Source organism: Hippichthys cyanospilos, chromosome 2 (genome assembly GCF_059441005.1).
Source record: "Hippichthys cyanospilos isolate Australia breed blue-spotted pipefish chromosome 2, RoL_Hcya_1.0, whole genome shotgun sequence".
Lineage (NCBI taxonomy): Eukaryota > Metazoa > Chordata > Actinopteri > Syngnathiformes > Syngnathidae > Hippichthys > Hippichthys cyanospilos.
The window spans coordinates 11365777-11382536 of record NC_142370.1 but is presented as its reverse complement, the minus strand read 5'-3'; the positions used below and the strand labels follow the sequence as shown (position 1 = coordinate 11382536).

Sequence of the window (16760 nt, the reverse complement as noted above, 5' to 3'; positions counted from 1 at the left end):
CAAAAATTCACTGAGTGAATGTCATGTAAAAATGAGTGCAAGAGCAGTGCCCATGCTGAATGAGGTGGGAAAAAAGAGCTTTGGAGCATCTGTCTACAAAACCTACGCTTAAAGGGAGTATGTGTAAGTTTTTGCATGTGTCTGGGAGCTTTAAGTAATTGCAGCAATAAACACTCCTCCTCCTGCTGTCCATAGCAATAACAGACATGCCACCCCCAATGTAATATAATTCAATGATAAGTAGACCTATGATTATGATTAAAAAAAACATACTGTTGGTTGCTAAGAATGAATTTATTTGCAAGTTTTTCAAATTTATAATTTAATTTATTCATTTTTAATGAAAAACACAAAATCTTACACAGTGACACTCTTAGAGAGGCTGGGTGATGCATCGGAACAAAGGACAATCAAGAATTATGGTGACTTCAACAAATGAAAGTGATGAGTGTAGAGTTGAAAGGTTATAACCTCACACTAACTTAAAGTATGCAATTCACAGTAAGCCCAAGAATGATGCTGAATTTACTCAGTTTTGCAAAGGTGTATGGTCCCAACAGTTTTTCTGGCCATTGTGCAGGTCTGAGCTACAAGTTGTTAGCCAAACCCAACTTTACTTACGTTTTATCTTCCTGTGTCCTATTAAAATAAAGAAACATGTATTAGATGTGTAATTTTAGTTTTATTTTGTAACGACCAAGTTCAGATCGCGTGTCATGAACACTTTATGCAGGAATATAGGAGTTTGCAAGCGCTTCTTTATTGCAATTTTATGTTATTACTGTGGAGAATTGTGTGATTTATAACTACCGAATCTAGCGCACTGGCCATGCTTGATTTGTAGCTAAAGAAATTTGATTGAAACTTGCAGGACTTGAAACTAATCTAGCACAAAGCATTCATTTGATGTGCAATAAATTGTGTAAAGAAATACTATTATTTGTGAGGTATTACGTAAGGAAAACGGTGTATCTTCTATTTTTGTCACTTACATATTTATCATGTGTTTAGTGCCCAAAATATGCAGAGATCCAGTTCATTCTAAATGCCTCGCTAACTTTTTCTTACAGCTAGCATATCAACACGCAGTTAGCTACTCCGTAGCGAGCCGCTTATTGCGTCGCAATTTTATCGCTTGGGTGTGACCGGCACCGTCTTTTAACAACATCGTAGACCCACTCTAAAGTTTAAATTGTTTGTTTATTTATAACATTTTTCCAACGACACAGTTGGGGAGTTTTCGTAGAATTCGCGCAAAGACTGGTTACTGCAAAATGCAAACACTGAAGGGGCGGGGGGCATTGTTTGAGGGGTGGTGGCCCCCCGAGGCCCCTCAGCTTTGTGTTTGGTTTAAATGTCCAGTCCACGCGGAGAGAAGCGGCCATGGTAAGTATGCAATCGTGCATGTTCTCATTTTGTGTGCAAACCCGTTCGTGCCGCAAAACGCGTTTTGGCAATTGCACAACAAAACATCGTTTCAGTACAAAAAGCACAATAGTAGCGTCGTCTTAATTGGTTTTGTGGTGTTTAACTTGAAAAACTTTATTCCGAAATTAATCCTTCACGTGGACGGGAGTGACGAACGATATTTTTCCGCTGGCAATTTGGTGTAGTTACTTGATATTGTGGAAATTATGCTCGCTGAGTAAGAATGGTAAAGTGATTTAGCACACGTGTGTGCATCCAATTATCAAAAGTGAGAGTACCACGTTTGTTTAGCCTCTCGTGTGTTGGCTATTTCCGCCAGACTTAACTATTCATACCTTTTCTCTGAATTGTTTGGATTTATATTTTCATACTAGAGTGCTCTTAGTCATTTTGTCTTTTGGCGTGGACAATATACAATCAATACAATTGTATCAGCTGACTTGCGTTCGGAACCATACTTTCACATTGAATGCAAACTGGTGTAATCTGACTTCGAATCAGTGCACAGAAGTCCCTTGCATTTTATTGATTCTATTGGTTAAAATGTTACCCGCGCTACTGTGATTGGGCAACAAATCGTCACTTCCTGTTTTCAGTTGTTCCGGATTCCACGAATAACGCAACATGCACATGCGCCTTGTGGTTTTCAATCTGTTTTCTTCATATATTCATACGTCCATCCATCAATCGTTTTCTAATTACGGAACTTAAGTCATATTCGGGAACGAACGTCGAAATGCACAAATACCTTCGGCCTTCCTAACTGTCCCATGATGCATTTCGGTTGGTAGGCGATGGCACCAAATACAAATATGATTTTGTATTCTGTTCTTCCTTAAAATTAGCGCATAAGTAATCGATTAAAAAATGGCCGAGGGCTGATAATTTACATAAAAAATATACACGTGTGTATCCAGTGGATGTTTAAGTTATAAGAGTAACTAATACTCAATGGCTGCTAATGGGCTGATTCAATGATATTGAATGTCATTCAATGAAATGGAGTGTTTATGTTTGTTAGTTTTAAAAGTCCATGCTAAAATGTAAAACACAAAACTTTGCCTTATATATCATATAGTATGCAGTATACTGTAAGAACATATATAAATGTTTAGACATTGAGTTGTGATTTGTTTTAGAGGTTTTCATTATTGTTGTGATTTTTTTGTTTGTTTGTTTAGCTGAATGATAGGCATATTAGCTTGATAATTTTGTTTAGTGATGATTGGGGAGCGTACTAAAAAATGCATGGGCCCCCTTTTCACAGCTTTTAATTCTATGTTTTCCTGTTTTAAGGTTCTCACAGATACCTGGGTTCTGTCACGGAATCTGAAAGAAGAAACATACCAAGTTTTACTTCCAGCACGCAATGGGCGAGATAAAACCAAGCAAAAAGATCAGGAAGATGGTATATGGGACTTGTGTGATTCAGACTCCTCAGGTTACACGGATCATTCATCTGGTAGGACTTTTTATATAATAATGAATTTATTTTAAACGATTGTTATATAATCATGAATTTATTTCTAACGAGTGTCGGGGCCACACTGGAGAGAAAACAAATATTTGTGCTACAAATGAATGTAGTCTTCTTAGATAGAGAATTTTGTTTACCTTGAAAAATGTCTTCGATTCTATAAGACTTAAAAAATGGCACTATAATTTTGTTCACAATGTTCTTTTCTCTAATATTCTCAGGACCATTTCTCAGTGTGTGTGTGTGTGTGTGTGTGTGTGTGTGTGTATTTTTTAAAAATGCCTATGTGGCACTAATACGTCATGGCTATTATCAAACTTAACATGGCTGGTCCTATCTTTTGGTAGATGTGATTGACGTAGCCCAAGAAATTCAGATCAAGGAATGTTTCCGAACACAATCACACGGTAAGACCTAGCACGCCTACGACAAATCATTATTATCGTTTAATTCTTTTGAAAATGCACTACTGCTCACTCTGTCCCTGAAAGCTACTTTTGCTTTAGGCATACGAGTTTTTGACATGGCAGGCCTCTTCGAAATGCAAAACAAAGAAAACAAGAAAAGCAAGAATTAAAAAGATAGTTTAAAAAATGCACTTCAAGGTGCAGCACTTCAAATCTGAACATCCTAATTTGAAACATAAACTAAAGGTAAGGAGTAGAACTGTATCTCATTTGTCTTTGTTTACAGTTATTCCAGCTTCAAATAATTCTCCGGCGGAGTTTATATACGTGCTAAGCAGCGATGATGACAAAGATGACATCATCGTGTCCAACGAAGAGGCCGGTGGCAATGGTGCAGGCACGTACAGAATGTATCTCTTATCTTTTTCTATAACACCACTAAGACTTTGACCCAATACTAGATTGTAGGTTATTGTAGACAACCCTAACCCTCGCCTCAAATTTACACCTGCCCGAAACTTCACTCAACCTGACACTCATTTTGGAAATATGGCAGGATGCTGGCCCACCACACAAGCAAGCTCCCCACCCCAGGGCGAGGACTCAGATTCAAAGCCAGGACCTCAAAACTGTAAGGCAGATATGCTTACCTCTCATTCATTCTACTGAAAGTTTTCTTTTACATAAACAATGGGCTCATTATTTTTAGTAAGCCCTGTCCTGATGTTTCTTCCCATCAAGGTGAGATAAATTCAGACGTCAGGAAAAAAAAGAAGCTTAGAAAGATAAAACGGGAGAGCAGCATCTCCACCAGTACCCCCGTGAAGACACCGAGCGCCACCAAGCAGAAATACAAGAAACGCCACGTCAGGAAAAAATCCATTAATGATTCTGCAGATTGGGGCAAGGAGGAGAAAGACGAGTGTGAGAAAGGCAAAGGTCTGCAGAGGAAGTCCAAGGGAGGGAACATTCCCTGGGGCCGCGTATTGGATGGCAACCGCTCGCCCGACCATATGCTCAAAGTGAAGTCCTTGACCAGAGCATACAACAAGGTCTGCCCGTCCAACAGCGCTAATTACACTCAGCCCAACCAGAAACACAGACGTGAGTTTGTTTCCATTCAGAGTACAATTTACAAATTACTTGCTCTATGTTAACCTGTCGTATATTTTTTCCAGGGCTGCAACTAATGATTATTTTAATATATGGCTATTGTGTCTGATTTTAAACATTTTGATTTCTGTCTCCATTAAAAAAAATAGGCGTTAGGCCACGCCTTTCCTCATTTTTTAGGCTGCAATGCAATCAATAAAGGCAAAATAATAATAATGAATAAAGAATGCAACAAAATATATGAGTAGGCTGAATCGTCTAAGATTTTGACCATTGTTTTACATAGTAAAAGTAGAAGTTTGCAATGTGTTTATTCTGATTCAAAACAATGCCAATCATTCTGCTTTCCTGTCGAGAAGCTGAAATTCTGAGCACTAAATGATGAATTGGTTATCAAAAATGTTTATTGATTAATTTGTAGATTAAATGTTGCACCTGTAATATTTTTACCTCAATAACAACAGTTTGAACATTTTTAGTATAAGTGTAGAAAAATTTTGAATTTCATTTATTAGCTAGAAAATAGTAAACATATTAACATATTTTAATATTTTTTTGTGTTTATTGTATATTTATTAAATTAGAAAATAATATACCTCCAATAAGAATAGGTAATTAGTGGGAGCCCCACTTTTAACGCATTCTAACACTCATTGCAAAATGTGTCTTTGATATCCATTGGCATTGACTTTGGCAGTGAATAAATCAAATATTATATATAAACATCATTCTAATTTACATGTGTCTTAAAAATATCTTAAATATATGTTTGTGTGTGCAGAGGAGACAATTAAGAGGATTGTGGAACTGGACCTCGATATTGAAGGTTTGTGTGATCTATTGAGAAAATCCATCTGTCCATGTCAGTCTTGAAATGAAATTTGTCTCTGCGTTTGTAGGCTTCTGTTTGTGTTGTGGGAGTGACAATGTGGAGATCTTCCACCCACTCTTCAAAGGAGGTCTTTGCTTGAAGTGCAAAGTAAGAAAGCTAACCCCGATTGTGGCTTGTTTATTACCATTATTTATTGCTCAGGAAATGTTTATATATAGAAAATGAACAAAAAATATTATAATATGTGCTGGAATTGGTAACCAGTATTTTTAACTGCCAAAAATCTGCATCAACATCCTGTTTGACAACTATATACAATTTAGAGACTTTGAATTTGGTAACGTTAGATGAAATTCCAACACAAGCACGAGTGAGAGATTTGATCCCTCAACCTCAGAACCTGAATCTTTCTCCCTTCTCTGCGACAATCTCACAATGCTCTCGCTGTAGGACAACTTCACAGAGACCTTGTATCGCTACGACGATGACGGCTATCAGTCCTACTGCACCATCTGCTGCTATGGCCTGGAGGTCCTCCTATGCGGAAATGACGGCTGCAGCAGGTCCGTTTGTTTATTTGGACATTCGCCATCCTTTAAGATGACTCGCTGTCAACTATGTGTTCTCATATCCAAGATCCTACTGCAACGACTGCCTCAACATCCTGGTGGGATGTGGGACCTTTGACTCGCTCAAGCATCTGGACCCGTGGATCTGCTACTTGTGTCAGGACCACCGAGCCCACCGTGCCCTCCTTCCCAGAGAGGACTGGAGCATTCGCGTCCAGCAGTTTTTTGCCAATAACAGCGCAATGGAATTTGTGAGTCTTTGCTTGACAACCTTTGTACATAATGCTTTTTGTTGCTGTTTATACCATAAACCAAATTGTAGAGGATATTTTGCAGTTGCCAAAAAGTGTCCAAAAGTCATCTGGCTCTTTAAAATATCTCCTCATGCACATGGCTGACATCTTTCCTGAGCTTGGTCATGTGATATTGCAAACTGAGCTGTGATTTGTCATTACCTGAGCAACTGTTATTCATACTGTGTTTAGACTCGTCGGGCTGCATAGAACATGAAGAAATGTTCTGATTTGACTTGTTTAGGAATTATATAACATGCAGTATTTCAAACATTTTAGCATTTTGTCATTATCTGTCATCTTCCCCTGCAGGAACCGCACCGCGTTTACCCATCCATCCCCACAAACCTGAGAAGACCTATCCGAGTTCTGTCACTTTTTGATGGCATTGCAACAGGTCAGCACACAACAGGAAGACATGCATTGTTTGACAAAGGAGTCACTAAAACACAATTTAGCTCCTGTCGCGGCATTAAATCAGATATGCTGAAACTTGCAGAAACCCTGTTAGAATGCCCCCTCTATTTGAGAATCACTATTTTGGTATATGTGAACAAAATTTATGGTCAGAGGTGAAAACATTTCCATATCAAATGTAAAGATTTTGCAGAATTAGGTCTGGGTTTGTTCAAATATCAGGTATCCGCATTTTTCCGTGTCACTTGTGAACATGTTTCGGGATCAAAGATGATTATGATTCAGTATTAGTTAACTCGTTTGATTATCAGACGTGAACATGTGTGAATGTGTCTCTGGCACAGAAGGGATAGTGATGAAAATAATGGGTGCCAACATGGCATTGCAGCAACAACAACAATCATAAATATTACTCTAAGAATCTTGATTTTGGTTTAAGCATGTTAACTGGTTCACGTCTGAGATGGACACATTCACATGCAGTATATTAGCACTTTCATCTTTGCAGTCTGTGCCTTGTTCAGCCCAAGTGTGAACGTATCGACAGACACGGAAAATGCGAGTTGCCCAGTTTCATAATGTAAACCCATCCTATTGCAGGATACCATGTGTTGAAGGACCTCGGCTTTAAGATCCACACGTACATTGCATCAGAGATTTGCGAAGATTCCATTGCGGTCGCCTTTGTCAACCACGATGGGAAGATCGTTCATGTTGGGGATGCCCGCTCCATCACCAAGGAACTTGTACGAGCACACACACAAAACATTGATAAACTTTCTATGTTTTTTATTCACTGATAACAAGGAGGGTAGACAACAAAAACAAAATAATTTACTCACTCTGTGGCAGGGATTTTCAGGCACCAGAAAAATAATTAAAAAAAAAAAACCTACCTAAAAACAAGTCTTTGGGTTAATATCTTAAAATAATTGAAAATCTGCGAATTAGCCACTATTTTGCCTTCTAGGTAGAGAAGTGGGGTCCTTTTGACCTGCTGATTGGTGGGAGCCCCTGCAACGACCTCTCCATCGTTAACCCTATCAGAAAAGGACTCTACGGTCTGTATGGATTGGCCATTCTTTTTTTTCTTTTTTTTTAAGAGGGGGAGCAATTTTAATGGCATCTGAAACAGCATGCTCTTCCATCCTCAGAGGGTTCAGGCAGGCTCTTCTTTGACTTCTACCGCATCCTGCAGCTGCTCAAGCCCAAAGAAGAAGACCAACGGCCATTCTTCTGGCTCTTTGAGAATGTTGTCTTTATGAACACGCATGACAAAGTCAACATCTGCCGCTTCCTTGAGGTACCCTTTACCACTCCACTGTCCATTGGACCCCCCACCACCACGCTTTGTCTCACTGTTGCTCTCTTGATCGACAGTGCAACCCGGTTCTGGTGGATGCCGTCAAAGTGAGCCCAGCCCACAGAGCGCGTTACTTCTGGGGGAACATCCCAGGGATGAGCAGGTGACTCACATATTCTGGGATTGGCAGAAAATTACCGATTATTTCATATTCCTCTGAAGTTCAGCTTTCTTATCATGTGCTGACTGCACAAACTGCTGACTTCTGATCATTGAGTTGTCATTCCCTTGAGCGCAACTTCATCTAGTGGATACATAACAGAATGCAAATGCAGCCCCAGCTGTCACTGTAGTTTTAATTCCATGCACACCTAAAAGCCTTGAATTTGTTGCATAATAAATTTCTAGGCATCATATCACCTTCTGTTATTGCATTTGAGTTGTATTGTCTCTCAGGCCCATTGCAGCCTCCCAGAATGACAAGTTGACTCTGCAAGAATGTTTGGAAGTTGGCAGGGAAGCCAGGGTCAGTAACTCCACACACCATGCTGCTTTAATACCATGCAGATGACTCCATTGTTTCAATGGCACATAAGTTGCAATGTGTAAAAAAACGAAAATACAAAAACCAAACGATATAAATATAAAAATAATAATTGAATGAAAATCTTGTGAAGGGGTTGGAACAAGTCATTTATATGCAAGTCATTTGTACGCAGTCTCATTGGTAATAATCTTAAAAATTAAACCTTTTACTTTGTCTTCTCAATTAAATGCATATTTGATAGGAAACATGGTTCATGTTTGAGCAGTTAACATAGCTGCTGTTTTGGGGGTCTCTTCCAGTTCACCAAAGTGAGAACCATCACCACAAACCAAAACTCACTGAAGCAGGGCAAATATGTCTCGCTACTTCCAGTCATCGACCAAGGCAAAGAAGATATTCTTTGGATCACCGAACTAGAAAAGTAAAAAAAAATGTGTAGTGTGTGTGAATTAAATGTATATTTTTCATTCTGACTTTTTCAATCATTTGTGACACTGTCAGGATTTTTGGCTTTCCCAAACATTACACGGATGTGAGGAACATGAACCGGCAGCAGAGACAGAAGGTGCTGGGCAAAGCGTGGAGTGTTCCCGTCATCCGACACCTCTTCGCCCCGCTCAAGGACTATTTTGCCTGCGAGGAGCTCACTACCTTCAGCTCTCCCTGCCCAGCCACCAATGCCACCTGCGTCCCTCCACCGGTTCAGCAGCTTGGCTAGGAAGACACTGATGTTTCTTTAAAGGGACAATGTGTAGGATTTAGACCATTTTTCATTACGGACAGTAGGAGGTGGTGCATTTACCATTGTCATTCGCTATAACAGACATGGCAGCCTCCGGAGGAGTGCCACCCCTCATGTAATATAATTTAATGATAACTAGACCTACGATTGTATTTAAAACCTACTGTTGGTCGTTAAGAACACAGTTATTTGCAAGTTTTTTAAATTTATAATCATTTAATTTATTCCTTTTTAATAAAAAACGGGCTAAATCTTACAGTGTCCCTTTAAAAAAAATGTTGGTTCAAGTATTTGCATCTTTTTTTTAATGCAGGTTTATCTATAATCTACATGAACTAAGTTAACGTAACCATTCACAAAAGTTGACTCAACAAGTTGTTTTTTTTAATTCCATTTTCTAACTCAGGGAAGAAGAATATTTTATCCATCCATCCATTTTCTTTTCCACAGAAAAAATATATTAATATATGCATAAATGCATTTTGGACAAATGCAATGCAATTCAACTATTTGTTACAACAATAGGTAATGACATTTTTCTTAGAATAATGCTGCACAAACAATCATGTTGTCCATGTTTTTAACAAACGCAAGGTGTAAATGTCACCATGCAGGGTGGAAAAAGTATTTCAACCCTGACTTCTTCAAGCCCTAATTGAAGTCAGGGGCCAGTTGGCCAAAAGCCCCATTTCATGTGGCAGCACCCCTAATCACGTTTGAAATACTGTATTTGATGTTACTAATGCTGAATGCATAGGTGTTTTTAAAACTTAAAACGTTTTGTTTGCTCTGTCCTTTTTACAGGCTTGTTTTGTTGGCTTTGTTTTTGAGTTGGAATCTTTACATACAGGCATGTTTTGTGTTTACAAAATGGATGGTTGACCTCAATGCCCTATTTCACATTTAAAATATGTGATGTGAGTAATGCTAATGGTGTGGGTGAATAAAAATCTAGGTTTTGTTTATTAACATGCTCTTTTACCTCTGTCCTCTTCACGAGCTTTATTTTTCATTTCTTTTTGAGAAGGACTTTGTTTACATAAGTTTTGTACTCAAAACTTTTTGTATACACCCAAAGATTGTACAAAACCAATTCATAATTTTGCAATATAAAATAAATACCATGGTTTTGTTATTCTATTTATTGGGATTTATATATTGGGATTTCTTTGGGTGGTGATGTCATCTTTAGTTATTTAAAATAATCTTTGTATTCTTTTCATTCAAACATATACTTATTCTTTTCTGTTTTTTCCCTTTGCTTTTGTGTTTACAACAACCCTTTAAGAACTACGTCTGCAGGCATATCTGATCCCTAGCAGGCCTAAAAATAAGGGACAGCTTCAAATGAAAATAAAACACTAAGTAAAAGGGCAAATGGTGACTTTGGAGCAAAATTCGTTTTTCACATGTGAATATTACACCGCAAAAATGCAATTTTGATTCTATTTGAGAAGTTAATGAGATTCAATTTGATTATTACAGTGTTTGTGGGACAAGAGACCTACTTAGTATATCGAAAACTATTCATTTTTCTTAGTTTTTTGTTTTATATTTGGTATATTTGATCTCAGGACAAGTAAATTTACTCAGAGAAAAATGTCCTCCAATGTAATGTTTTTGATCTGATTTATTACCTTTTAGCGGTGAAGATTCGCTTGGGAATCAAGCGTCAACATGTGTGCGTTGCTCTTCCTCGGCACTAGATGGCTGTAATGCGCAATCACGACAAGCCTTTAGTGGACGTCCACACTAAAAGAAGAAAGTAGCCACACGAGAACAAGAGGAAGGGGAAGGATACCCTCATTTTTTTTCTTCAGCTACCGGCGAACTAAAGTTGGACCGAGCCGCTAATAACACCAAACAACGAGTAATCGCTTTGGCCATCAAGGTGGGTTCTTCATTGACCGTCGTTAATCCGCTCTTAAACCTTGGTTAAAGACGACAGCGGCCAGTTTGTGGCAGTGGAAACCCGTCATGTCCGTTTCACTTCCCTATGTGTGGAAAAAAGGGGAAAAAAACAGTAACAGAATCTAAGAGAACAGTCTTCGACTCACGTAATTTCTAAACGAATACGTTAATGGAGAGAAATCCCAACCGACTTCCTCGCGGGCAGGATGTTAAATCCGCAGTGCGGTTTAGGGCGGGGAAACGCCGTTTGTTTCGACGGTGGTTAGCATAGCCGAGCTAACCGGCTAGCAGTGCGGCCCAGTTGTGTTGATCCATCGAAATCATTTTCAAGTCTGTCGCATTGCCGTTTGTACAGGGAGCAAAAGCAGTGAAATGCTTAAACCGCGAGTTAAAGATAACTATTATTATTAGTCTGTAATCGTCATCGCCTTTTGTGCTAGGTATTTTTGGGAAGGGGCCGTTAGTCTATGATCGGACGTTAATCTGTCAAGTGTGAGAATGAGATGTCATTGTGCGTGTTGATCTCCAATTTAAAAAAAAAAAAAAAAAATATATATATATATATATATATATATATATATATATATATATATATATACATATACACCTCCCAACGCTCCTATACTTTAATTAAATTATTATTTTTATTGTTGTAAGAAATTATCAGTTGTAATTGGCGATATAGTTTTTACAGGGGGAGTCAACCCCAAAATGTTCCCTACAACATGTTCTATGCCTGCCCACTGGTCTAGACACTGATCAGTGTCTATGACATCACAGTTGCTCAGACCTTTGGTAACTACCAATCATGGCTCTTCTTGTAAACATCCATCTATTGATTCATCAATTTTGTGTAGCCGCTTATCCTCTCAAGGGTCACAGGATTCCTGGTGCCTTCCTGGTGGTCACCCTGAATGGTTTCCAAGTAATTGCAAGGCTTGTGAACATTACATGACCTAACTCAGAAGACAGACGATCTGTGATTGATTGTTATGTTGAACAATTGTGGTGTTATTTTTAGATGACACGCCATTGGCAAAATGACCACCCCTTAAGAGGGATGGAAAAATGGTGTTCTGATTAATGATGCATTTGTTGAATATGAACAAAGCAGAAAAATCCACCTGGTATTAAAAATTACATCACAGTTGCTTACGGCTCAGGAAATGACCAATTAAAGCTAACCATGTTTTCTGAGTGCGCTGAAGTGACATTAGCAAGCTAAGAGGTGATTGGTAGTTACCTGGGCCTTGATCAACTTTGATATTTCAGTTTATAACGAGTTGCAAAATGAGCACCCCAGGTAGCTTTAACTCAAGTCAATATTTTGTCCAATACTTTGCTCTTGACATCGAAGGCATTTCACATGTCAGTGGTATTTAATGACATTTTACAGACAATACCAGTTACCAAATAATTTATTTAATAGCAATAGTCAATTTATTTATTTTATATATATATATATATATATATATATATATATATATATATATATATATATATATATATATATAAATAATATGTATAATTGTTAGAATTAGAATAGTGTAATTAATATGTAATTGAAATGTACTGTAGTTAAAAGTGAATTCCAAAAGTGTAGCCCTTCCCATCAGGGCTTTATTTATTTTTAATCCTTATTTCTAATGTTAATCACTTTCTTCTGGCTCCTCAGAGACAAACGATGGCTGTGAACGTCTACTCTACCTCGGTGACTAGCGAAAACCTGAGTCGCCATGACATGCTTGTGTGGATCAACGACTCTCTACAGATGGATCTCACCAAGATAGAAATGTTGTGTTCGGGTGAGACTTGTTTGAAATATTATGTGTCATAGTGATAGCGAGTATGTGGCATATTCACAGTCGTACTCATCCGACAGTTCCCAGTGAATCACGATTCAGGTTAAAAAGTATTTGCTTCTTGAGCTACAGTGATGTCATGAATGGACCCCCACCCCCCTTGTTGCGTAGTGACTATTTATGTATGTTTCATAGATTTTGTGACAAAAGAGAAAGCTGGTGTCTACATGAAAATTTCAAAAAAGAGAAGCGGAGTGGAATAAACATACTTTTTGACCAAATTTAACAGGGACTTTTTAGAACACAATAGTATGCCTTTATTGTCATTGTAGCAATGTACACTGAAATTGTGGATTGGAAGAGGTAAGAGCCACTGCATCGCCATCCTACAGCTCCATATATATCCTTCCAATACATAACTAACAAAGAAAACATAAAGCATACTTTTTCACGTTTAAATAATGCATAAATACTTCCATTATTATTTTTGCACTTTTACACTAACCGTTCCTTTTATTGCTAAAACATTAAATTAATAAACATATATCTTTCAGGCCGTTTTGCTAAAACCTCAGTCTTTGTTTGAAGCACTTAAATCTCAAGCAAAAGTACACATAAATGTCTAATTATACTTGACAGCAAGTAGTACAGAAGGTCTTGTCATGTTGCAAACATTTTAGAAACATTTAAAAAAGGACTGCTCAAAACTTCCGCCTGTTTGTATTATTTGCGTTTAATGGTATGGTGATTTTTCTGTAATTTTTTAAATGTTCCTGCACATTATTATCACACCAACGCTCGATACATAATATATTAAAGAAAATACAAAAATGTGTCGGTGAAATCACAATTCCTATTTTTCCTGAAATTGTTTAGCCCTTCTGGTATCGTTACAACATCGAGAACCCATTGTAGAGAGCTCCTCCCTTTTCTGTTTGATTGATGGAAATGTATCAAATTTGGTTCACTTCTGATATCTGGCACACTCGCCTATACTGGTCACTGTTGGCAAACTAGTGTCACAATATGGTAAGTGAAGTTATTCAGGATCTCCCATTTGTTGTGCTTTGAGTTTCAAGCGTGGTCATGAATTAAAGTCACATCTCATGGCACCGCTGTATTTGCTTGTGCAGGTGCCGCCTACTGTCAGTTCATGGACATGTTGTTCCCGGGCTCTGTGCCTTTGAAGAAAGTGAAATTTGGCGCCAAGCTGGAGCATGAGTACATACACAACTTCAAGCTTCTCCAGATTGCCTTCAAAAAGATGAACATCGACAAAGTGAGTGACTCTTGTTTCGTGCATCATCACGGCCAGTGAGGTTGCCACCGCGTCAATCTTTTTGGGTCGTAGCGTCTATTTGCGGTACAGTCAATATTGAAGCGAAGGCCCGCTGTCGCTATGTCCCTCTTTCAGATCATTCCAGTGGATAAGCTGGTGAAGGGCAAGTTCCAAGACAACTTTGAGTTTGTGCAGTGGTTCAAGAAATTTTTCGACGCCAACCACCATGACAGCGAGTATGATCCAGTGGAGGCCAGGAAGGGCCAAGATGCTGCACCCGTGCTCAATGCCACCATGTCGGCCCTTAACAAACCCCCAAAGAAGGCCATCAGTCGGAGTGAGCGTGACGCTTATCAAAAACCCGGAGGTTTTTTGTTTTCTCTTATCTCACCATGCATCTCATTTCCCGTCGTTCTCACCAGCTCCTCAGAGGCCACCAGTTGCCAAAGTTGCCCCCAAGATGGCGTCCGTTACTGCCAGAAAGTCTGCAAGTGCCACCGCCAATGTGGACGTGGCGGAGATTCTGTCAGAAGTAAGGACAAAAAAAACATGTTTGGTGACGCTAGTGTGTGACTGTGATTATTTTGTCGTCATGTGCAGGTGGAGGACCTGAGATGCACCGTTCAGGACATTGAGAAGGAGAGGGACTTTTACTTCGGTAAACTGCGGAACATTGAGCTCATTTGCCAGGAGAATGAAGGCCAGGGCCATCCGGCACTGCAGAGGATTGTTGAAATTCTTTACGCTGTTGATGTAAGTTATTTCTATTTGCTTATTTGTTTTTTTATGTTTTCGTCAAGCAGCGTGACAAACAATAGTGGGTCTGATATGAAACTGATATAATACAGTGGTTCTTAACGATTAATCCATTTGCAAAATAATCGCAATATGATAAAACTGTACCGTACTGACTGCAGCTCACTAGAGCACAATTAACAAGTTGTGTTAATGTTCCAATTCATTTGCTTTTACTTCAGTAAAATGTTCTGGTCCTGTCACTGCATTAGCTTGAAATTCACAAATGCTTGCAGAAACACTGTTAAAAGCTCACGAACATATAGCCTTTGAGCTACACTTAGCCCCATCTGAAATCCACTTTTAGAATGTGATGTTTCAGTGATGTGCAGGAAGGATTTCACAAATCAAGTCTTTTTTTTTTTTTTTTTTTTTTGCCGACACCACCACCGCATAACCCGGGGCTCGTTAATTGCCTGATTTTCTACCTGTGTGTAGTTATGGAAAACTTGTTTTTACAAGGATATGGATATACTTCTAAAGGTTTGTTTTGTTTGTATTCATCCTGGTTTCTCTGGCTTTATATAGGAGGGTTTTGAGATCCCAGATGCCGAAGAGCAAGAGGAGTGTTAGCAGTGTAACCCCCCCCCCCAACAAGAAAATCATCCTCGACGTCCTCATTTGAGTCCTATGGTAGTGGTTCGCCGCTGCTGCTGGATTAACAACTCTTTATCAATGAAATCCTCTTCCTCCTTGTCAGGAAGTATCTGATTTTTATCACACGAGTGTAAGAAAATTCTGTGCGTGTACTTGTATGCACTGTACAGTTTTTTTTCAACAAGATGTCTTTTGAAGACTTTCAGTCCACCTAACCGGTTGCCACTGTTTGTAGTTTTCATAGTTGTAACCCTGCTGGCGTGTGCCCCTACGTTTTGTCCCCCCCCCCCCCCCCCCTTTTTTTTTTGTTTTTGTTTTTTTTGTTTTGACATTCCCAGCTGGTACAATACTTCCAAAAGAAGCCGGATGTTTTACGCCATGTTGGCCATATTTGATTGCCTTTTTACTCATAGAAAATTCTCTTACTTTCTGACGGATGTGCTGGTCCCTTTTGGTGTGGGACCGACCTTTAGTTTAAGTCATATACCAACAGAATGACGTCATTTGTCACAGTGTCCAAACAGGTTCAATGTAATGTGTCGTTGTATTTTGTGCGTGTGAGTGTAAAGATATTTTTATCTCTTGAGATAATTTTACGAGTGCCCTTCCGAGGACTAACTTTGGCGTTTGGATCCTGAAAAGGCGCACGAGTTTGAGAGCGTCAATCAGATGATCCTGCCAAATCCTCGAGACATGCAGCAGCCTCATTCTTTGACAGCCTTTAACCGAGTGAATGTTGCTCACGATCAAATGGTGCCTGCGTGTTTTTTTGCCTTCTCAATAAATAATACTGTTTGCAAATCATTTTTCCTTGTTACATTTATTTTTCTGCAGACCTAATGGACTAAACGGAACAAAGAGACGAAATGTAAGATTTAGGCCGTGTTTCATCACGGACAGCAGGAGGTGCGACATTTACCAATGTCTGTAGCTATAACAGAAATGGCAGCCTCAGGAGGAGCACCACCCTCCATGTAATATAATCATCACCAGACTTACAAATATTTTCAAAACATACTGTGGTGATCTTTAAGAACACGTTTATTTGCAAGTTTTTGAAATTTATAATCATTCCTTTTTGATGAAAAATTGTCTAAAGCTTACTCTTTTACTCATTTTCCCTTTAAATCTTAACGCATCATTGTGTGATTGCTAAACTCAACCAGTCACCCCTTGCCTATTTGCGGTTAGCTTTGAGCAAATTTTCAAATTAACCTTTTTTTCCCTGTCAAACAAAGGTTTTTTTCC

The 16760-nt window shown here is 38.8% G+C and overlaps 2 protein-coding genes across 3 annotated transcripts; both read left to right on the top strand.

The window, feature by feature from the left end:
* Positions 1-3860: 3860 nt before the first annotated feature.
* LOC148427281 (DNA (cytosine-5)-methyltransferase 3C-like) lies at positions 3861-10131 on the top strand. The gene is made up of 14 exons (XM_088441918.1): positions 3861-3943; positions 4054-4416; positions 5207-5251; positions 5325-5404; positions 5708-5820; positions 5894-6077; positions 6432-6516; positions 7137-7282; positions 7507-7597; positions 7691-7839; positions 7917-8002; positions 8296-8365; positions 8686-8807; positions 8888-10131. Exons 1-14 carry the CDS (start codon positions 3862-3864, stop codon positions 9102-9104), a joined length of 1833 nt encoding a protein of 610 aa, XP_088298044.1. The 5' UTR covers position 3861; the 3' UTR covers positions 9105-10131.
* A 756-nt stretch (positions 10132-10887) lies between these two features.
* LOC148427280 (microtubule-associated protein RP/EB family member 1-like) lies at positions 10888-16316 on the top strand. Of its 2 annotated transcripts, none has more exons than XM_088408953.1 (7): positions 10888-11019; positions 12715-12844; positions 13975-14120; positions 14256-14457; positions 14543-14652; positions 14721-14873; positions 15444-16316. In XM_088408953.1, exons 2-7 carry the CDS (start codon positions 12724-12726, stop codon positions 15486-15488), a joined length of 777 nt encoding a protein of 258 aa, XP_088265079.1. In that variant the 5' UTR covers positions 10888-11019; positions 12715-12723; the 3' UTR covers positions 15489-16316. The 2 variants fall into 2 exon arrangements, with proteins under 2 accessions (XP_088265079.1, XP_088265080.1); XM_088408954.1 differs by having other exon boundaries at positions 12707-12844.
* Positions 16317-16760: the final 444 nt, after the last annotated feature.